This window comes from Vigna unguiculata, chromosome 1 (genome assembly GCF_004118075.2).
Source record: "Vigna unguiculata cultivar IT97K-499-35 chromosome 1, ASM411807v1, whole genome shotgun sequence".
Classification (NCBI taxonomy): Eukaryota; Viridiplantae; Streptophyta; class Magnoliopsida; order Fabales; family Fabaceae; genus Vigna; species Vigna unguiculata.
The window spans coordinates 28471599-28496329 of record NC_040279.1 but is presented as its reverse complement, the minus strand read 5'-3'; the positions used below and the strand labels follow the sequence as shown (position 1 = coordinate 28496329).

At 29.5% G+C, this 24731-nt stretch overlaps 2 protein-coding genes and 1 long non-coding RNA gene across 4 annotated transcripts; all 3 read left to right on the top strand.

The window, feature by feature from the left end:
- Positions 1–1349: 1349 nt before the first annotated feature.
- Positions 1350–2510, top strand: LOC114178181 (glucan endo-1,3-beta-glucosidase-like). Its single transcript, XM_028063941.1, has one exon. The coding sequence runs from the start codon at positions 1476–1478 to the stop codon at positions 2328–2330; it is 855 nt and encodes a 284-aa protein (XP_027919742.1). The 5' UTR covers positions 1350–1475; the 3' UTR covers positions 2331–2510.
- Positions 2511–9020: 6510 nt separating this feature from the next.
- On the top strand, positions 9021–9629 carry LOC114181944. The gene is made up of 2 exons (XR_003603975.1): positions 9021–9223; positions 9306–9629. It is a non-coding gene; the product is annotated as an uncharacterized LOC114181944 (long non-coding RNA).
- Positions 9630–10097: 468 nt separating this feature from the next.
- Positions 10098–17242, top strand: LOC114181143 (glucan endo-1,3-beta-glucosidase-like). Of its 2 annotated transcripts, none has more exons than XM_028067513.1 (2): positions 10098–10172; positions 16245–17242. In XM_028067513.1, exon 2 carries the CDS (start codon positions 16254–16256, stop codon positions 17103–17105), a length of 852 nt encoding a protein of 283 aa, XP_027923314.1. In that variant the 5' UTR covers positions 10098–10172; positions 16245–16253; the 3' UTR covers positions 17106–17242. The 2 variants fall into 2 exon arrangements, with proteins under 2 accessions (XP_027923314.1, XP_027923307.1); XM_028067506.1 differs by lacking the exon at positions 10098–10172 and adding an exon at positions 13959–14087 and having other exon boundaries at positions 16159–17242.
- Positions 17243–24731: the final 7489 nt, after the last annotated feature.

The window sequence follows — 24731 nt, the reverse complement described above, 5'->3', positions numbered from 1 at the left end:
ATAAGAAAATTGTGATTTATCTACAAATTATTATATACAAATTTAAATCGATAAGTAAATTAAATATTAAATACGAATTTTACTTATGAATATATAAAATTGAGTTACATAAGGATTTTTCCTGTAGATAAGGCAAAAAAATATTCCTAATAAATTTTGGTAGATAAAATCAGTATGTAAATAAAGTGCGTTAGGACATAATTGTTTACGAAAGATATTATCCATAGATAATAGTACAATAGGTAAGTAAAAAAATGTCACTTACTAATTTTACATGTGGATTTAAAAATAATTAATTAGAAATTAAAAGCCTAAATGTTAAAATTTTACTTTTGTGCCAAAGTCTTGCGCTCACTTTCTGAAATTTTCTTACTCGCGCTCACTCACACCTTACTCTCGTTTCATGCTCACTCACCATTGTAGACATCATGCTTACTTGAGAGATCTTGTTCAGCTGATAAGTTCCATTGTCTTTTTCCCACAAACACTCTTATCTATTCATCTCCTAAATTTCTAAATTCGTATTGATGTCACATTGTTCGTAATATTAACCATAATTTTGTTACAATGTATTTTTTATTGATTCAAATAATTGAGTGAGATCAAGAAAAACATTAAATAATGATTAAATTTAACGACATATAATTAGCATAATTGTTTCAATTATGGATCAAATATTGAAAGATTTTATATTAATAGAGTTTAATACGTAATGTATGATAAAAAAAATAATGATAGATTTCGAGATGAAATTTCCAAATAAATTTATTTAAACGATATAACTTAAATAATATAATTTAATTTCTTTTCATAACAACATTATTTTGTGTGATGTCATTTTTTTACGCTTACACAACTTTAATCTCAACCCAATAAATTTAACTATTCAATAATGTTTAATAAAATAAAATATCCTGAACCACTGCCATGAACATCCGAATAATAATACTGACATAACCAATGCCTAACAACAACTATTAAATAATTCTATTCGATTTATAACATCTTTGTGACAATATATGTCAAATTTTCAATAAAGTAAATATTTATTGGCATGTTATATTATCTAGCCATGAACATTTACTGTTTTTTACCTTGAATAAGATATTATTGGTGAAAACTAGATTATATATATATAGAGTATGATTTAAAACTTTTCAGACAATAATATTTTAATTACTAAATTTTGATAATTTTTTTTTTATAAAAATATCATTTTTCAAATGGTTTTAGAACATTAAAAATAAAAAAATGAAAAATTACTTACAAAATCGACACCTAATCAAACGTCAAAAAATCATTTTCTGAGACTTTTTTTACAAGATCAAATACATATAATATGAATGACATTATATAACTCTCGATTTGAATGCTAATCAGAAGCACAATCTGGAGTATGTTACGGAAAACTTGGCGACAACTTGCCATCTCCCGGTGAAGTTGTGGCACTCTACAATCAACACAACATTGGCAGGATGAGAATTTATGGTTCTGATGAAGAAGTTTTTAAAGCTTTGAGAGGTTCCACTATTCAGCTACTGTTAGACATCCCAAAGGATAAGCTCCAAAATCTAGCAGCTAGCCAAGACAATGCAAACAAATGGGTGCAAGACAACATTAAAAACTACGCCAATGTGAGATTCAGATACATTGCAGTGGGAAACGAAGTGAAGCATGATGAATCATATGCAAAGTTTGTGGTGCCTGCAATGCAAAACATTCAAAACGCCATTTCTGCAGCAGGCCTTGGAAGCCAAATAAAAGTTTCCACTGCCATTGACACTGGTGCCTTAGCAGAATCATTCCCTCCATCAAAAGGCTCCTTCAAGGCTACTTATAGAGAAAAATTTGTTGATGGTGTTATTAGATTTCTAGTGAACAATAACTCACCATTGTTGGTTAATGTTTACACTTATTTCAGTTACATTAACAACCCTACTGATATCAGTCTTGATTATGCTCTTTTCACCTCTCCTTCGGTGGTGGTGAATGATGGTTCACTTGGTTATAGAAACCTTTTTGATGCTACGTTGGATGCTGTTTATTCTGCATTGGAGAAAGCAGGGGGAAGCTCGGTGAACATAGTTGTGTCTGAGAGTGGATGGCCTTCTTCTAATGGGACTGCAGCTACACTTGTCAATGCAAGAACTCATAACACAAACCTGCTTCAGCATGTTAAGAATGGAACCCCAAAGAGGCCTGGTAAACCTATTGAAACATATGTGTTTGCCATGTTTGATGAAAATCAGAAGCACCCACCGTTTGAGAAATTTTGGGGGCTCTTCAATCCAACCACTAAACAGCTCAAATACCCTATTAATTTCAATTAGTTAATGGAAGCAAAGTTTATAATAAGGAATAAGGGCTATGATCCACAATTGTCCTAGAAGAGGCAGGTTTATGTATGGAGCTTTATCTTTGTTACAATCTTAGTACCATTTACTAGCTTTCAATAAAAGTTTTCCTTGTTGATTGTCATATAATTATATTACAACTTCTTTTATCTTATATATAAACATGCGTATATGTATGTTATCTCCTTTTAATTATATAATAGTGTAAATTCAAAAGCATGTATGAGTGAAACCACATTCCAAGGAGTCTAAATGTTTTCATCAAATGAAAAGAGACACAATAATCATGGGTATATAAATGTTGTGGTGTAAGTTCTCTTTGATAGAGATTTATCTTCTTTGTATTGAATAATTTTTATATTCCGGAGCATTGTATATACACAAACATTTGTATACATCTCCGCTTACATGATACTTGTTATTAGATGGCATAAACTGTTTGATATCAAAATTTAATTCCCCCAACTTGAAGTAATTTGCTTTAAAACTAGGATGTTACAACCATAATAATAAAGGTTTTAACTCTTTACAAAATCATGATGATCACAATCGTTTAAACTTTACTTGTTCGTGATTTCTTATAATATTTAGATTCTCAAGAAAATTGTAACCATGTACCGCTAAAGAACAGAGCATGGAGGTGTGATGATTTAGGGAGGCACAGACATCAGAAGCATAGAGAGCAAAAAGAACCTCAGCCTGATAGAAGAGTGTTCACTCTTTCGGTGTTAGTAACAACAACAAAACATGTTTATATATATATATATATATAAATTATAAAATATATAGTATAAGGTTACACTATTATGCAAAATAATGTATTTTACAATCCTTCTAACAGGGTTTATTAGGGATGTTTAATGAAAAAAATATAGAAATTATGAACCAACAAGATTGTCTTAGAATATGTGTCAAAATAATTCAACTGTGACAATTACAAAAATAAGTGTTGTCCTATTGTATTATAATGATGTTGTGATTTCTCTTGGCATCTTTAACATGCTCCTGACGTCATTCTTTTTTGCCATCGTCATCACTTCTATTCATGGTTTCTTTATAAACTTCTTCGTCATGTTTACCAGTCCAATTTTAAACTGGTCCGTGTAAAATTACTTTATAGATTCTGCTTTCTATTTTATATTTATTTTTTATATATTTTTTAATTAGATTTTTATTTTATTTTTATAGATTTTAAAATATAGGAAATCTAAATTTTAACGTTGGATCAGACTTTTATCCAACCTTATTTGAACAGTATCTTCTATTTAACGATTTCAATTCTCTGAACTCTAAATTGTTTTCTCTCTTCTTTTATTCTGGTTGATTGATTCAAGGTATGTGAATCTCTTCACTCTTCTCCATTCCAACAATGTTTCTCGTTTCTCTCTGATTTATCTAGTTTTAAGTTTGATTCATTCATTTGTTTGATTTTATTTTAGAGAACGAACGACACTGCTGCATTTTGATCGAGATCGACACCAACACTGACAGCAACACTGTTGCATTTTAATACAATAACTTTAATTCTATTAATTTTATTAAAGATTAATATAATTGAGTTGCATTTGATTTTAGTAATTGTACAGCGTGTGTTTATGAGAGGAAAAAAATAACGATTAATACTAATATGCAACTAACACGGAGAGACTAATTTTCTATTTAATAAGCTCAACTAATTGACAATTGATCTTGTTAGGAATTCAAGTATGAGTCTAAGTCCAACATTGACCAGAAATGAGAAAGTAGAGCACTATATAAGAATAAAGACCCATAAACCCATTGCCTTAAGATTTTGGGTTGAGAGTGGTGTCAATGCCTTGTGTGGTTAGACTCAGGTCTCATTGGTATTGTATCTCCCCAGTGATACTCCTCTGTAAACCTAACAAGTGGTATCAGAGTCGATGATCGGCGATACAGAAAATGGCAGAAAATGAGTACTCGTGGTTGGGACTCACCCTTGAGGGGGAGAATGAGAGTGGTGTAATACCCCTGTTAATGTTCAATTATCTTAACTAATAATGAAGTTTAAACTAAACAAAACAAAGTGAATTAAAACTTTTGTACTACGACTATAACTGTTTTTTCTTATAATGCAATAAAACAAAATAGTGTTGATTTAGAAAGGGGCATCCTAATACTTGGCTCTGGAAGGATGATGATGATGGGGTATTTTCTGTTAAGTCTGCCTATTATAAGTTACAAGGAAATTTTGTAGAGGAAGAGGATAAAGTATTTCATATGTTGTGGAACACAAAGGTAACCCCGAACGCACAATTTCTAGGATGGAGAATATCCTTGGATAAATTACCAACAAAGGATAATTTAATTGTGAGGGGGGTTCAACTACAACATAATCTATGCGAGTTGTGCCAAGCAAGTGCGGAGAGTGCAGACCACCTTTTCTCCTCCTGTAGAGTAGCCCAAAAGGTGTGGAACCTATGTGATAACTGGCTAGAGGTGAGCTCTGTGCACCATTTTAAAGCTAAGGAGAATTTTAAGCACTTTTCTATTATTAATCTTAATACTAGACAAAACTCTATATGGAGAGGCATGTGGTTAGCGATAGTGGAGGAAATCTGGAAACATAGGAACGGGGTAATAAGGAAAGTTGATCCTGACGAAATATTTGGTTTAACACAAGTGACAGTTTGGGTTTGGATGAAACATAAAATTCCCTCAGTAAATTTTTCATATAGTGATTGGGTTTTTCACCTCTCTCATGCTTAAAATCCTTATGATATGATAACTACTGTGTGTTCTTAGTTTGACAAGTGAGAAAGATGCAGAACTTTTTTAACAAGGACGTATATTGTTTAAGTGGAACTTGAACATACTTGGGATAAGCACAACCTTGCCTTTCTCTCAAGACTGTGTTCCTCAACTTTTCTCCATTTAGATGAGGACTTTGAGCTCTTCAATTCGATGTGGAATTTGTCCAGGCTATGTTGATTATGTTTTATTGCTTCAGATTATGTTTGGCTCCTGGTTGGGTTCATGGTATTGGTGACCTTTGAATGCATCATTCTATACGCTTGCCTATACCTATTCATGTGTAGGGTCTTTCTGTCTGTATTTTTGGTTGTGTATTTTGGAGCAGCAGAATAAGTTTGTGGCTACTGCTTTAGTCCCATGTGCATATTCTTTAGGGTCCTTTTAATCTTTGATGGATCTCTAGTTTTTGACTGTCATGTCTTGAAAGGTTTCGATGTCAAGCTTTTGCATGTTTTTATACATGTTATTGAGCTTTTTGTAAAAGGGTTAAAGCACCCCATAAGTGTTCTTCTTTAATTTATTCATTCTTTGCTGAAAAAAAATAATGTTAAATATGTGTTTTAATCCATCAATTTTAACATAAAATTGGAATTCGTTTATTTTTGAAAATTTAATACATTTTAGTTTTCAAATTTAAAAAATAAATGCATGTAATCATTTTAATCCCATTATGTTAATTTTTTTAGATGTCAAACATGTTTCTCGATATATTAAATGTCAAACGGTATAAATAACTCAAATGTTAACATGAAATGTATTTTACACATTAAAAAATTTGACGTAATTTGTTTTAAAATATTATATCCATTTATTTTTAAAGTTTGAAGACTAAAATATATCAAAATTTATAAGAGAACAAATTCAATTTCATATCAAAATTCAAACATCGAAAACATATTTAACTCACAAAAATATGTCAATATTTAGTGTATTGAACTAACAATTTATTTAAGAGCAATGTTTTAAATAAATAAAATCACTTTACAGATAATATTAAAATAAAACTATATGATAAACTATTAATGCAAATAAATTTGATATTTTTAGAAAATAATTTTAAATATGTTAAAATACAGAATATAAGTTTTAAGAATTTAATTTTAAAAACAACTTCAATTTCAATTTTATGTGTATAAATAATATATATATACATATATACATATATATATATATATATATATATATATATATATATATATATATATATATATAATTCTAGAAATTTTTTTAATAATTGTTTTTTATAAATTATCTTATTTTGATCACTTGATATTTCTTTTAATATTAAAATAAAATTCACTACGATTATAATGGAAAACAAGCATCTGCAAATTGAATAACATAATACTTATATTTGTCCATTATCATATGGATAATTAAAATGTATTTACATATTATCAATTTAGTATTTCCCATGAATCTATTTTTAATATTATAATAAAATATTTTATTAGTAACGGATTTTAGTGATAAAAAAATAATTAGTTATTATAGTGACCAATTTATATACTAATTTATAAACTAAAAATTATTGATAACTAAAATAGTTTCTAAATTAGTCATTATACTGAATTAGTTTTGGTCATTAATATTAGTTATCAAGATTTTAGTTAGAAAATAATTGGTCTCTAAATTTGTATAAAAATTGGTCGGACAAATTTAGAAACCATTTTTGTAGCTAAAACACTTAGTAGTTAATGTTAGTGACTAACTAGATATCAATTCACTATAGTGACTAATTTGTAGACCAACTTAGAAACTATAGTTACCAATAATTTTTAGTTTATAAATTAGTATCTAAATTGGTCACCAATAATTTTTTTTTAGTGTAAGTTATTTTTTACTAAGAGTAATCACAATTCTTATTTGTTTTTCACTTGTCCTCTTTGATGTTATGGCTTTTATTTTAAAAAGAAGAAGAAAAAGATTAATCCATACTCATATACATTATTATGCTCCAACAAGTTGTTTGCAAGAATGATATTATATTTCCTTCCAAATAATCTAAGCTTAGTCTATAGAAAAAAAATAGTTATAAGGAAAGATCAGATCAAGTAGGTCTCACATAGGTTAATTATAATTAATTTAATAATTAGTTTCTGTCAATGATGCAGTTATTAAGAATATATATAAACTATTACAACTAGTAAAAATTTTGTTACAATATATTTTTTATTGACCCAAATAATTTAACGAGAGCTTTTACATTAGTTTTAATTTTTTTTTTGGTTAAATTTTATCAAAACTAAACATCTATAGATGAATAATGAATTTTTAATTTTATTTTTTAAACACATATAATTAACATCAATTTTTTCAACTACCGATTAAGTAATTAAATGATTTTATATTAATATAGATAGTTTTAGGCGTAATTACAGTATAAGAAAAAGAAGAATTTAGCATTGGCAAAGACTAACGTCAGTAAGTAAAAAGTTTATGTTAAATAGTTTTTAGTGAAGAATTTGTATAAAAGAAGAAGTAGAGGAGAAGAATGTGAATGAATAAAATGAAAAATAAAATATATGTGTGTTGATGAAAAAAATAAGTGTGAATGAAGAAAATAAATATGAGCGAAGAGCCGATGAGAGATGAGTATGAATGGAATCATGAGTGTGAATAAAGGATGATGCGAGTAGAAAAAATTTTATGGGTGTAACCAACACGATGATGTAATGAAATTTATATTAAAATAGTAAAAGAAAAATTATAAGTAAAAAGATAAGTCATCTTAATAAAAGTAATTTACATTATATTCGTTATTAAGACACGCACATATTTCATAATATATATTTAATATTATATATATATATATATATAATATTAAAAATGAGCAAACTAACTTACTTTTAGTTAACATATAACTTAAATAACATAATTTAATTTCTCTTCATCATTAAATTATTTTATATGTGATGTTAAATGTTTACCGTGCACCACTTTAATCATAAACTAATAAGTTTAGCTATTAAATAATGTTTTATAAAATAACATATAAAGCACTGTGCAACATGAACTTTCCAATAATATTCACGAATAATATTGACAAACCAAACCAACTGTTAAATAATTATACTCGATTTACAGCATCTTTATGGCAATATATCTCAAATTTCAAATAAATTAAATATTTATTGGTATGTTATCTGGCCTTAAACATTTAATTTATCCAAGATATTTTTGGTGATATTGGTGAAAGCAATACTAGTTTTCTTTCTATAAGGAAAAAAAATTGAAGTCAATATATATGTATAATATCAGTGACATTCTCAAATTGAATTTTTGACATAAAAAATATACATTATTTTCCTTCTATTTTTTATTTTTATTTTGACAAGTTTATGTATTAAATGTTTAGATAAAGGGACCCTTTGATTTTTCAAACTACAGAAATTAAAAATATATATTTTAAATTTGAGAGACCAAAAAGATATTTAAAATCTTTTTCAAAATTAAAAATATCATCTAAAAATGGGGCATTTTGATATGTTATTAAAAACTAAACACATTTTAAAACTAATTATTGCTTGGATTTTAATTGATGCCAAAAGAATCATGCAAGTGAGGTATTTCACAGAGAAACCAATTATTAGTAGTATTTTATTTTAGACTTAAATAGTTATTTGGCCTTAGTTTTAGTTAAGTTTTTTTCACTTTGATCCTATTTTTAAAATTATTTTCAATTTGGTCCTATTTTTCATTAATTTCATCCAATTAAATCTTTTTCCTTAATTCTGTCTAAATATTTAACGGAACAGTGGTCAGCGTGATTCGTTTCTTGTGACGTGGAACACTGTTCAATAACGTATTCATTATTTTATTGGTCTTTTAATTTTAATTAGAGAGTTTAGGATTTATAATTTGTGGAATTGGATTTAGGGATTCCTCGTGGATTTGGAAATTTCTTTGAATTGGGGATTTCAGAGCAATTGCTCCTCTCATAATGATATTACTGTCATCAATACTGATCTATGAAGATTTGTTCGCGGAGGGTTCTAGCTGTTCATTGCGGAGGTAGAGTTTGTATAATTTTTTTTTTTGTATACGCAACACTTACCATGTCTTGGGCGATATCCTGAACAACCCTGCGAGATACCGTAAGTAATATTTATGTCAAACACCTTAAGTGCATGGTGTGTTGATTGATTTGTAAGGTGATGAAATGGTTTTGTTTTGCAGAATTTGATGTTGTGGATAGAGCTTGCTGTGGAGTGGGAAGGGACAGAGGTCAAATATCATGTCTGCCATTGCAATTTCCATGTGTGAACAGAAGGCAGATTGTGTTTTGGGATGGCTTTCACTCATCAGAATCCGCCATTTGCTTGGAGAGTTGTTAATGGACCGCAAGATGATTGTTATCCTGTTAATCTCAAACAAATGGCTCTCATTTGATTTCCTCTTCATGTATCATCCTTGCATTTATACAAATAAAATATAAATAAAATGTACCAAAACTCAATTCAAAAAAGTTCAATATCATTATGAGAGGAGGAATTTGCTTTCATTCTGCTGGTGCCTTATAACTCACCTCATATCATTTTGCTTTCATTCTGCTAGTTCAATATCATCATGAATCATGAGAGGAGCAATTGTTCTGAAATTTCCAATTCAAAGAAATCTCCAAATCTACGAAGAATCCGTAAATCCAATTTCACGAATTATAAACCTTAAACTCTCTAATTAAAATTAAAAGGTCAGCACAATAAAATAACGGACACGTCATTGAACATTGTTCTACGTCACATAAACGAACCATATTAATCACTGTTCCGTTAATTATTTAGACGAAGTTAAGGAAAATTATTTAATTGAATGAAATTAATGAAATGTATGACCAAATTGAAAACAATTTCAAAAATAGGACCAAAATGAAAAAATTTAATCAAAACTAAACCAAATGACTATTTAAGCCTTTATTTTATATCTACTCACTATTGGTACTGTTCTTCTCCTTACTCAGAAGCACAATCTGGAGTATGTTATGGAAGACTTGGCAACAACCTGCCAACCCCCACTGAAGTTGTGGCACTCTACAACCAATACAACATTCGAAGGATGAGAATCTATGATCCAAATCAACAAGTTCTTCGTATTCAGTCAGATACGGTTTTTCTCTCACCCTTAATTAAAAGTATTATGATACTAAAAGTTTGAATATTTACGTGATACATTATTTGTGACCACTTGTGCAACTTGCACATATTGATTAGTATTTTTCTTTAACTTACTCCAATTGTAAATTTGTTTACCCATTCCAGACAGTTATATATATATATATATATATATATATATATATATATATATATATATATATATATATATATATAATGTTTTTCCATGTTATGCTGTTAATAGTTACAATAAACCTTGACCAACCAAACAAACATGAGTACAAATTTAGTTTTCTAAGGTGCATGTTTCCCTCCATTATAATTCAAGGAACCTTATTAATTGTTTTGAACACTAAAATGGAAGCATTAGTGGCTGCAGTGCTTGACCCGTCACTGCCATTCACACCATATGTAGAAAATTTTGCAGCCAATTCAAGTATTTTTTTCTGCAAATGTTCACTAAAATAAAATTATATGTTGATAAAATTATAAGAACAAAAACTCTTTATTATACAAGACTTGTTTCAAAAATAAGTTAGAATTTCATCTCTCAAAAAACCGAATTTTTAACCTTTTTAAATAATATTTAATAAATTAAAAATAAAAAAACTGTCTTATTTGTCTATATAAACAAACAAATTTTGAAGCCCAAATTGCAACACACGAGTTCTTCTTTCTCCTACACGACTTATTTAAAAAAATATAACATTTTTATATTTTAATCTTAAATATCTATAACAAGTTTTTTATATCTGTTAAGTGCTCTAATTTGATATGTTCATTTTGTGCTGATAAAAATAAAAATCAGAACCAATGTCATAATTTGTTTGAGAAACATACTATAAGACAAATTTACATAAAATAAATAGATAAAATATAATCAATACTTATTTGAAAAAATATTGTCAAATATAAACCCATTCCAAGTGGTGTCATTATCAAATTAATATGAACGTGATTTATGCCAATTTATGTTATAATTAAGGTGACTCGAGACTTTATTGGTCTACCTTCCACAAAGAAAAAAAAATATCACCTTAGTTTGAAATGGAGGGAACTGCTTTAGCTTTCACACAAAATGAAACGGTTTTTCAACATATATACACATCTTATTTTCTGGACAAATTTATGAAAGAAAATTTATAAAAATAAATTAATTTATTTATAGGTTAAAATTAATTTGTACAAAATTTTAAAAATAAAAATTTGAAAAGTTATATGTAATAACTTTTATACGTTAACCGCTTCACAAGTTAATTTTAATATTTTGAGATGTTCATTTTTTCAACAAATATTTATACCGAAATATATCCAAATCCACTCTATTAAAAGACAGGGATTGCCCACTAATTTTGTTATTTTTCTTAAATATATATTAAAAATATTATAAAAAAATAAGTTTTTAATTAGTTAATTGACATCTCTAATTAAATAAATTAAAATAGTTATTATTTTAAATTATTTTATTATAATTAATAATTGATAAGTATACACACTTTTAAAATTCAAACAAAGGAGGGGTTGGACGAGGGAGGCGGAACCACATCGAGAGGTTAGGAAGGCAGTAGGGGTGGACAAAAAATCTAATTTTTCTTGATCCAATCTACTTTTGCTTCAATCCAATCCATTTAGAATCCATTTTATTAAAAATCCAATCCATTTAAAATCCATTTAATGGATCTGGATTTCAATCTAATCTATATTTTATATATTTTATGGATTGGATATCCATTTTGTAAATCAAGATTTTTAAATATGGATAATCCAAAAAATCTAATCCAAACTTTCAATTTAAATTTTTAGTTGGGTTAGACTAAAGGTTGAGATGGACTAGGTTAAATTCAGACTCGGACGGGCCTTGCTCGACGACCTATACGGATCGAGCAGGCCCGACGATCATAAGAGGTTGGGCGGGCCTAAAGATATGAATGAACTAGGTAGGCCCGACAAACCAAACGAGTCGATCGGGCCCAACGGTCCAGAAAATTCAAGTGAGCCCGATGACCCGAATGGGCCAGGCGGGCCCAATGACCCGACAAGCCAGGTGGACCCGAAGACCCGACGAGCCAAACGGGCCTGAAGACCTGAATAGGCCAAGTGGGCCCGAAGACCCGAACGGGCAAGGCAGGTTTGAAGATCCGAACGGGCCAAGCGGGCTTGAAGACCCGAATGGGCCAAGCGGACCCGATGACCGGAATGGGTCAAGCGGGCTTGAAGACCCGAACAGGTCAGGCGGGCCCGAAGACCCGAACGAGTCAGGCGGGCCCGATGACCCGAACAAGTAAGGTGGGCTTGAAGAATCAAATGGGTAAGGCGGGCCCGAAGACCCGAACGGGTCAAGCGGACCTGAAGACCCGAATGGGTCAGGCGGACTCGAAGACCCGAACGGGTCACGCGGACCTGAAGACCCGAACGGGTCAGGCGGACCCAAAGACCCGAACGGGCCAGGTAGGCCCAATGACCAAAACAGGTCAGGCAGGCCCAAAGACTCGAACGAGTCAAGTAGGCCCAAAGACCTGAACGAGTCAGGCAGGCCCAAAGACCCGAACTGGCCAAACATGCCCGATGACCCGAACGGGCCAGGCGGGCCCGAAGAACCGAACAGGCTAGGCGGGTCCGATGACCCGAACAGGCCCGACAAGTCTGATGACTTGAACGGGCCCGACGGGCCTGACGACCCGGATGGGCCCGAAGATCTGGACTGAGACGGGTCGTGCCTGACGACCTGTACGAACTGAATCATGTTGGTCTTAATGACACAAGTTTTAAAAGATTCAATTTAAATTTCTTTTATAAAAAATGGATTATGGATTTTGAACTTGATCCAAATATTTGGATTGGATTTAAATCTTGATCCAAATATTTGGATGTGGATTTTGAAAAAATCCAAACTACTTTTACTAAAAAAATGGATTTGGGTCGAAAATCTAATCCAATTATTTGGATCTAAAATAGATATGAATTGGATCATTAAAAATCGAATCCATGCCCACCCCTAGAAGGCAGCAACCATAGAAGGAGGGTGCAGAAGGTGAGGATGGAGGAAGAATGATCATGGAAGAAAATGAAAGGGAGAGAGGGAGGAGGGCACACATAACAACAAGTTAAAGGTTACATGTATAAAATAAAATTGTTGGTTTGACTTGTCGTGTGTTATGTAAAAAGGGAATTCATATTCTTGAGGACTAGATCGATAAAAATAATGTCTTGAAAATTTTTACATTGTCTAGGATTAAGGGTGACAATGTGAGTCGATCCGGCTCATTTAAACCGGCCTTGCATTTGGCCTGCAAAATGCGGACTGAACCGTCCCATATTGAAAATGCATGCTGAAAAGTATGGCCCGCCATACATAAGTTCTAGCTCGCCAATCCACTTTACTTTTTTAAAAATCTTATGATAAAATTTTCAATGTTCAACAAATCAAGAAACTTTAACAAATTCACAAAATTAAGCATAAATTGGATAATAAATTGATAATTCAATATTTTCATCATATTTATACTCGTTCTTTGACATACTCATGATGCATTCTTCAAATTACTCTTCTTAAATGTTTTTAACAGTGACATGAGAGGGAATAGGTGAGGCGAGAAGAGCTTTGAGGGAATGATATCTCTCACTCTCATTTGATGCAGTGCTTGACCCGTCATTGACATTGACGAAAATGCAGAACAAAAGTCCAATGCTCCAACTTATTTCTCTATATAAAGAAACTACTTTTGAACCCTAAATTGCCATTCCCTCTTCCTATTCCTTTTTCCCAAACAAATGGCTCCATCTCACTCCTCCATCACTTATGTACCCCTGCTCTTTATGCTTTTTCTGATCACTAATACAGCCATAACAGGTATCTTCCTCACTCAACACTCATAATTTATTTTACACTTTCTATTCACTAATGTCAAGCACAATCTTTATTTGTTTTCCACCACTTTCATCACATCACTGTTTCATGTTATGGCTTCATTTTAAAACTTGTATTATGTGTTGTAAATATATAAAGAAGTGTTTTTGGTTTGTGTGAATGATATCTATTCGAAATTCTGTGGACTAAACTAGTAAGATAGATTTATAGTGTATAATGGATATAAATTTCATTTTCTAAAATTAAGTTAGACTTAAAATTATTTTTTGGTAATATTATATATTTTTTTAACCAATTTGAATTAGATTAATTAGATTTCGTGTATGTTAATTATTATAATTAAGTTAAAAAGATTTTATATGTGATATCATATGTCTTTTGAAAAGAATTACAAGGAAATAGCATATCAAAATAATAAATTTATAAGTATTGTTTTTTATAGGACACTTAATTTTCTTTACTCATTATAGGATTTATATTTCTATTTCATTCTCAACAATATCAATAATAAAGTTATTAGAATATATAAATTATTACAAATATTAATAATTTTTTTACAATACTTTTTATTGACCCAGATAATTGAATGAGACTTTTACATTAATTATATATATATATATATATATATATATATATATATAATTTTTGTCAAAATTAAACGTCTATGAATAAATAACTAAATAATTCTCATTTTTGTATTTTATAATTACATATAATTGACATCATATTTTGCAAGTTAACGTTAAAGTATTCCGTGATTTTATATTAGTAGTTTTAGATATAATATATGATAAAAAAATCTAAATGATAGATTTTGAGATAAAATTTGCAATAAAAATTTATTAAACGATGTAACTTATAAAATAGTATAATTGAATTTATCTTCATAATAACATTATGTGATGTGAAATGTTTAGGCTTACGCTACTTATTAAATAATGTTTTATAAAATAACATATAATTGGATTCCAATAATATTGACACCCCATGCCTCTTAACAACATTCGATTTATAGCATCTTTAATTATGATAATATATGTCAACTCAAATTTCAAACAAATTAAGGCATATTATCGAGAAATGAAGACTTACTTTCATCTTGAATAATTATTTGTGAAAATAAGATGGTATATAATGAAGTATGAACTAACTTATTAATTTTATAAAATTTTATAAACTTTAGTTTATAATTGTGGATTACTAAATTAAATTCTTATTTTAAAAAAAGGTTTTAAGGATAAAAAATTGAAGCCAATATCAATTATATAATATGAATGACATTAATTACAAGCCTCAAATTGAATTTTTATATCCAATATATACTAGCTTTGTTTTCCTTCTAAATTATATGTGATGTTAAATGTTTACCGTGCACCACTTTAATCATAAACTAATAAATCTAGCTATTAAATAATGTTTTATAAAATAACATATAAAGCACTGTGCAACATGAACTGTCCAATAATATTCACGAATAATATTGACAAACCAACTGTTAAATAATTATACTCGTTTTACAGCATCTTTATGGCAATATATCTCAAATTTCAAATAAATTAAATATTTGTTGGTATGTTATCTGGCCTTAAACATTTAATTTATCTAAGATATTTTTGGTGATATTGGTGAAAACAATACTAGTTTTCTTTCTAAAAGGATAAAAAATTGAAGTCAATATATATGTATAATATCAGTGACATTCTCAAATTGAATTTTTGACACAAAATATATATATTATTTTCCTTCTATTTTTTATTTTTATTTTGACAAGTTTATGTATTAAATGTTTAGATAAAGGGACCATTTAATTTTTCAAACTACAAAAATTAAAAATATATATTTTAAATTTGAGAGACCAGAAAGATATTTAAAATCTTTTTCAAAATTAAAAATATCATCTAAAAATGGGGCATTTTGATATGTTATTAAAAACTAAACACATTTTAAAACTAACTATTGCCAAAAGTAAACACATTTTCATAGAGAACCCAATTATTAGTAGTATTTTATTTTATATCTACTCACTATTGGTACTGTTCTTCTCCTTACTCAGAAGCACAATCTGGAGTATGTTATGGAAGACTTGGCAACAACCTGCCAACCCCCACTGAAGTTGTGGCACTCTACAACCAATACAACATTCGCAGGATGAGAATCTATGATCCAAATCAACAAGTTCTTCAAGCTTTGAGAGGTTCCACTATTCAGCTACTGTTAGACATCCCAAAGGATAAGCTCCAAAATCTAGCAGCTAGCCAAGACAATGCAAACAAATGGGTGCAAGACAACATTAAAAACTATGGCAATGTCAGATTCAGATACATTGCAGTGGGAAATGAAGTGAAGCCTGAAGAGTCATATGCACAGTTTGTGGTGCCTGCAATGCAAAACATTCAAAAAGCCATTTCTGCAGCAGGCCTTGGAAACCAAATAAAAGTTTCCACTGCCATTGAGTTTGGTGCCTTGGCAGAATCATACCCTCCATCAAAAGGCTCTTTCAAGGCTAGTTATAGAGCAGCATTCCTTGATGGTGTCATCAGATTTCTAGTGAACAATAACTCCCCATTGTTGATTAATATTTACACTTATTTCAGTTACGTTAACGACCCTAAGGTTGGTCTTGAGTATGCTCTTTTCACTTCTCCTTCGGTGGTGGTGAACGATGGTTCACTTGGTTATCAAAACCTTTTTGGTGCAATGGTGGATGCTGCTTATTCTGCATTGGAGAAAGTAGGAGGAGGCTCGGTGGACATAGTTGTGTCTGAGAGTGGATGGCCCTCTTCTGGTGGGACTGCAACTTCACTTCACAATGCAAGAACTTACAACACAAACTTGCTTCAGCATGTCAAAAATGGAACCCCAAAAAAGCCTGGTAAACCTATTGAAACATATGTGTTTGCCATGTTTGATGAAAATCAGAAGCACCCAGACTTTGAGAAATTTTGGGGGCTCTTCAACCCAACTACTAAACAACTCAAATATTCTATTAATTTCAATTAGTTAATAGAAGCAAAATTTATAGGAAATAAGGGCTATGGTTCCAAATAAAAATATTCCACAGTTGTCATGGAAGAGGTAGATTTGTGTGTGGAGTTTTTACCTCAATTGTTAGAATCCTATTACCCCATTTACCGGAAGTTATCTTTAAATAAAAGTTTTCCTATTGATATCTTTTATATATATAGCATAGAGGTTTTTATAACTAAAACAAACATTAATATAAAAAAATATATCAATTGTGGTATGCCTTAAAAATTTCTACTAGATACACGGGTGAGATTCACCACTTTTAATGTGAGGTATGAGTTGTTCAAATGAAAAACCTGACATCACTTTCAACATAATACCTTACTTAATGTTGTGTTTGGATGAGGCAATTCAAGATGGTGGTTCATTTATTTGGAGAATTTGAAATTCTTTGCAATGAAATGTTTTGTTTGGATAGAGAAATTAAAAAATATTTAAAATGCATGCATTTTGTTGAAGTATTTCAATTAGCTAAATTAGAAGAAATTCAAATATCCTCACAAAAGGTGGAATTTGAAATTCTTCTCACTCAACCTCACACTCTGGACTCAATCTCAAACGGACTCGGCAAACCCAACAACCATGATAGGTTGGATTGGCCAGACGATCCAGACGGATCGGACTGACCTAACGAAACAGACGGGTCGAGCAGGCCCAACAACCCGATCGACCCGTTGACCCGACAAGCCTGGCCGACCCGTTTCCAAATTTATCATGAACTCAAAACATAATTAAGCATAAAATAAATATTGATAAAATGAAATTGTATCTCACAAGAAATTCAATTATTTAATCCAAACAAGAAATTGAAATGTAAGGTATTTTAATTTCTTTATCCAAACAAGTTATTTAAAAAATGAAAGGAATTTAATTACAAGCAATTCAAATACAATGCATTTCAATTTCTTAGTATTGTTAAAATACTTCATCCAAACACAAGGTAAGGTTCAATGTTTGTGATATTTGTTTTTATTATATATATATATATATATATATATATATATTATATCATTCAACTTTTTATGTTTACTCACTGTGGATCTTTATTGGTCAACACATAAGCAATATGTTTTTGTGATTTTAATGATGTGAACCTTTGGAGTTTGGACGGATCTTGATCAATTGAAAAAGGTTTAGGAAACGTATATGTATTAATGAAAAACATGAATAGCCATGGGTATGGCTTGCAGCATTCAACCAAATGAAATGAAAAACAAGAACAAGTAAACAAATAAAAGTAAAAATGAATCTAAGACAAGAGAAGGAAGATAGATTATGCCACCTTTAATGAGGAATCAAATGATGACTGTATAGAGATTCGTCACTTGAGAAAGTTTCTCAAAATAAGAATCCCAAGTAAAAGAAGAGAAGCTCTAAGGCTCACAAAGAGATTTATATATTCAATGTTCAAGATGTTGGAAATATTCTAATATAATTTAAAAAATAAATAATTAAAATAAAATATCTTACTATTACTTATGTTTTTATAGACCTTTAATTTATGGGTTAATGTTTTTTTATGGTTAACAACTATATTCTTATTACTATTTACTTCTTTGTCTCCATTTTCTACCTATAAATACCACCTAGGTGCATGGGGAAAGAAAAAACAACAAAAAACAACAAACACTAGAGTTTCCTCCGAAGTGTTTTTCTTTTCTTCTCTATATTATCTTTAACACATTGGTATTCATAAAGTTCGGAGATTCTTTGCTGCACTCGATCGATCTGACGGGTTGTTGCATCTTGGGAGAGAAACACATGTGATTTGAAACACGTATGATTGTGTATTTGTTTAGCCATGTGCAGTAGGAGCATTTTCTCTCTAAGGATGGCGCTATGCGTGTCTCAACCCAGGCTATTTCTACTCATTTCCTCATCTACTTTTTATCTCTTATTGTTATTATAATTGTTAATCTCTTATTAATATTCATTGATTTATATATGTCTTCATGTTATTATTGTTCTAATAATTATTATTATTATGTTATTTCATATTTTTATTATTATTAGTATTATTTGAGTAATCATTTTCTAACATTCACAGAGAGAAAATGATCCTTGTTATTTCTATTTTTGATTACTCATTTGTATTCATTTCTAAAATTAAGAACAATATAGAGCTGAAGACTGAAAACACGTCTTATCAACTAAAGTGTTTGTTATGGTTATAATTAAACCAGTTTCAACTAATCCTAAAATTTTATGTGTATAATTGTTTCATATCATGAATATAATTTAATTGTTTTGTATGAAAACAATTATAAAATAATTCATCATACCAAAACTACTATTGTGTTATGGAAAACACTTGAACTAAACTTTGCATTTGCAAAGGAAAAAAAAAATTAGCTTGATATTTATATGAAAAAAATGACTGATAATAAATATAATTCTTATCAAATTTATGAATTCAAAATTATTGTTTATAAAATTGAAATTAAAATGAATATTTTATTTCATATCATGCTTATGATTATGTGTGTTCTGATAAAAAAAATAAATCTTATATCTTCATATTAGAAATTGAGGGAATGATCAAGTAAAATTAAACTTCTCTTCTAAAAATTATCTTATTTGTTTAAAAAGGAGTTTTTCATGTTCTGAATTTAGAAACTTCCTTGTTGCTCAACAATGTTATGAAGAAATTTTGTATTACCATAAATTACTAATTATAGACATGTCCTTTGGTTGGTAAATAATATATTTGTGATGGCTTGTTTGAGTTAAGTACTTTTATCTTGTAATAAAATATTTAGTACTTTTTCTTTGATTATTACAAATGTTGGAAGTATTGATATATGACATGCTATTATTATAATTGTTGAGAAGTTTGGTTAAAGATCATTCAAATTATAAAATTTTGAGGTGCAAAATTAATTAACTAGACAAGTGATAATATATGTCTTTATAAATGAGTGTTTTTATGTGAAACTTATAGTATTATTCATTAAGTAACATATTCATATGTGTTAATCTAGCGAAAGCTTTTTTAGTGTTTGATATAGTAAATGTTATGCTTCAAGTTCTAACTTGTTTTTGCCAAAAATTATATTAGCGGAATTTTATATCCTGCTTACCATATTTTGAACACAAAAGGTTGTGACAAACTTCTTATAGTTATGAAAGAAAAATGAATCACATTTAAAATATTTCAAAGTGTGGGGTGTCTTGTAAAGGTTAATATACCTCTTAATGAAAAAAAATCTTTGGTTATTTATACAGATAAATTTCTAGAGATGTTTCCTTCAAATGATAAATTAACTAAATTTCTTTGTGATACCTCTAGTACTGATTTGCCATCTAGTGATAATATTATTTGTGTTTCTTCTAGTTATGGCAATATGTCCAATTTCTTGAGATGATTGAATGATATTTAATTTAAATTGGATATTGATTCTAGTGGCACAATATCACCTATTGGTTATGGTTATGTTTTAACCTTGGATGAAGATGCCCTATCATGGAAATATGTTAAAAAGTTGTTGTTCTATCATGATCTACTATGCAAGCAGAAATTATTCTTTTTTCCAATGCATCCTAACAATCAAATTGTTATATTTAAAGTTTCTAGTAAAAATGTCAATGAAAAATTGACATATAAGAATGAGAGACAAATGTATTAGAAACTTAATTACTCATGGTTATCTCTCTTGACTTTGCAGGTCAAAAAGAAATATTACAGATTTGCTTATCAAAAGGTTGATGCATCAACAACAAGAATTTAAGTCGTTGAGAGGAATGAGACTATAGTCCATAAATTAGTTACAACAATGGACACCCATCTCCACATGAATGACAATCCCATGGAATGGAGTCCAATGGGTAAGAACAAAGTTGTTGTTGACTAAAGTACACCAAATAATTTGATTAAATTTTATGTCTCATTCTTATGGCGAGGTGTCCTGTAAATTATGGCAATAATTAGGTTGAGGTATGTGCATTATTATGCTTATTTTATAAAATACCTCTTAGTAAACCTAATGGTTGAGGTATGTGCATTATTTTATAAAATACCTCTTAATAAACCCAATGACAATTATTGTAGGGGTGTGAATCACAACCACCCTTTGAGGGTTACCTAGTGAGTGTGATGGTGGGGTTGTCATTGTGAGACATGGGCAAGTCTCTAAGTGACACTCATGAAACAAGATACATGCACAAGACCGTAACGTGCACCCACTGATTAGAACTTATAATGAACACCGATATTGTATGTGTTATTTACTAAAACTCGGTCATAGGGGATGTAGCTCAATACAATCAAGTCTCTACATTTTCTCGAGTGGAGGTTTATAAGTACTAGGTGTAAGGGTCAGACCCAGAAAGTTCCTTACGTTGAACTATAATATTTTGTTTTAAAAGATAATATATTTAAGACATTGGTGTTCATAAGGTTCGAAGATCCTTCGCTGCACTCGATCGATCTGACGAGTTGTTGTATCTTGGGAGAGAAACGCATATGATTTGAAACACATATGATTGTGTATTTGTTTAGCCCTGTGGGTAGGGGCGTTTTCTCTCTAAGGATAGCGTTATGCGTGTCTCAACCCAGACTATTTCTACTCATTTCCTCATCTACTTTTTATTTCTTATTATTATTATAATTGTTAATCTCTTATTGACATTCATTGATTTATATATATGTCTTAGTGTTATTATTGCTCTAATAATTATTATTATGTTATTTCATATTATTATTATTATTATTATTAGTATTATTTGAGTAATCAATTTCTAACACAAGGAAGATTTTATTAAAGAACTAAGGCCTCTTTATATAGGCAAGGAACTCGACCAAGGAAAGGAAACAATAATAAAAATGAGTTAACTTTGCTAATCCTTTAGCTAATTCCCTTAAACATGATTAACATTCGATAATTCCTTGAAAATATGGAGTGTATATGGTAACTCCTAAAGTTAAAGAAAAACTCGTCATTACACTTCTAAGAACAACATGTGGTGCATGAATTAGTTAAAAGTCTACACAAAGTTATATGTGTTGCTTAATAACTCTTTATGTGACTTTCCAACAACCATTATTTTGTCCCACAAGACTCTTGGATTGTAAAATATTCTAATAGAATAAAAAAGTATTTGCTGATCTAAGAGTTTACAAAAAGTATTTGTTATACGGATGACGATATTCAGTACTTTATTTTTTTTTCAAATTTTACACCTTACGGATGTCGACATCTGATATTATAATTATTTTTATCTACGGATGTCGACATCCGGTATATATATATATATATATATATATATATATATATATATATATATATATATATATATATATATATATATATATATATATATATATATATATATTCATCACAAATTTGATTATAAGTTATGCAAAGCAACCCTTATTACTTACACTAGGTGGCTGACTTATATAAAAAATAGGTCAAATCATATCTGCAATATAAGTGAGGAATAGTGAACAAATGGGTGGGGAAGTGCATGTTTCATTTTGTACAACTTTTTTAAACTTACTAATAAATCTTCTATTTGTTATCCAAATTGGTTGTACTTCTTATGTACCATGAATTTGATAAAAGTCACAAAAATTAACACTTATTGCTTTCATTGAATGAATGTCTTGAAAAAAAAATGTCAAACAAGATAGGCAAATAAGTGGGGCACAATGAACAAATAAGTGGAGAGTTGTGTTACTTTTCTTACAATTTTTTAAAATTTAATGATCAATCTTTTTTTATCATCTAAAGGGATTTACTTCTTATGTACCACAAATTTGATTACAAGTCACAAAAATCAACTCTTATTGCTTGCATTAGGTGACTGACTTGAAGAAAAAAATAGGTTAAATCATGTCTGCAACATATGTGGCGAATTGCATATTACTTTTTGTACAATTTTTTTAAACTTATTTATCAATCTTTTGTTTGTTATCCAATTGAATGTACTTTTTTTATACCACGAATTTGATAACAAGTCACAAAAATCTTATTTCTTGCATTGAATTACTGAAGGCCAAACCAGATAGGCAAATAAGTTGGGCACAATGAACAAATAAGTGGGGAACTGCGTATTACTTTTCGTACAATTTTTTAAAATTTACTAATCATTTTTTTTTGTCATCTAAAGAGATGTACTTTTTATGTACCATGAATTTGATTATAAGTTACACAAATCAACCCTTATTGTTTGCACTATGAGGCCGGCTTGAAAAAAAAGGTCTAATCAGATCTACAATCTAAGTGGGGAATAATGAACAAATGGGTGGGGAACTGCATATTACTTTTTGTACAATTTTTTATAAATTTTCTAATCAATATTTTTCTTATCATCCAAAGAGATGTACTTCTTATGTACCACAAATTTGATTACAAGTCACAAAAATCAACCTTTACTGCTTTCGCAAGGTTGCTGGCTTAAAGAAAAAAAAATGTCAAATGATATTTGCAACATAAGTAGAAATAGTGAACAAATGAGTGGGGAACTACATATTAATTTTTTGTACAAATTTTTTGAACTTACTAATCAATCTTTTGTTTATTATCCAATTGGATGTACTTCTTATGTACAAAGAATTTGATAACAAGTCACAAAAATCAACTCTTATTTCTTGAACTGAAAGGTTAACTTGAAAAAAAAAAAGGTCAAACATGATATGCAAATAAGTGGAGGCACAATGAACAAATAAGTGGGAGTTGCATATTACTTTTCGTACAATTTTTTAAAATTTACTAATCAATCTTTTTTTATTATTCAAAGGGATGTACTTCTTATGTACCACAAATTTGATTACATTGCACAAGGTCTGGCTTGAAGAAAAAAAAAGGTAAAATCATATTTGCAACATAAGTGGGGAATAGTGAACAAATGAGTGGAGAATTGCATATTACTTTTTGTACAAATTTTTTAAACTTACTAATCAATCTTTTGTTTGTTATCCAATTGGATGTACTTCTTGTGTACCACGAATTTGATAATAAATCAAAAAATCAACCGTTATTCTTTGCATTGAATGACTTGAAAAAAAAAGTCAAACCATATATGCAAATAAGTGGGGCATAATGAACAAATTAGTGGGAGCTACGTATTACTTTTCATACAATTTGTTAAACTTGATTGATCAATATTTTTTTTATCATTCAAAGGGATGTACTTCTTATGTACCACAAATTTAATTACATTGCAGAAAAAATAGATAAAATCATATATGCAACATAAGTCGGGAATAGTGAACAAATGATTGGGGAACTGCGTATTATTTATTGTACAATTTTTTTAAACTTAAAATCAATCTTTTTTTTGGGTATCCAATTGAATTTACTTCTTATGTTCCACGAATTTGATAACAAGTCATAAAAATCAAACCTTTTTACTTGCATTGAATGACTAAGTTGAAAAAGAAAAAAGCAAAACCAAATATGCAAATAAGTGGGACATAATGAACAAATAAGTGGCAAACTGCGTATGACTTTTTGTACAACTTTTTAAAATTTATTTAACCAATATTTTTTGTTATCAATCAAAGGGATGTACTTCTTATGTACCATAAATTTGATTACAAGTCACACAAATCAACCCTTATTGTTTGCACTAGGTGGCTAGCTTGAAGAAAAAGAT

What these genes read in the sequence shown, in the direction of transcription:
- LOC114178181 (XM_028063941.1), top strand. Translation starts at nt 1,476, where the DNA reads ATGAGAATTTATGGTTCTGATGAAGAAGTTTTTAAAGCTTTGAGAGGT.
- LOC114181143 (XM_028067506.1), top strand. Translation starts at nt 14,009, where the DNA reads ATGGCTCCATCTCACTCCTCCATCACTTATGTACCCCTGCTCTTTATG. An exon ending in CACTAATACAGCCATAACAG is followed by an intron (nt 14,088 to 16,158) that starts GTATCTTCCTCA and finishes CTCCTTACTCAG; the next exon opens with AAGCACAATCTGGAGTATGT.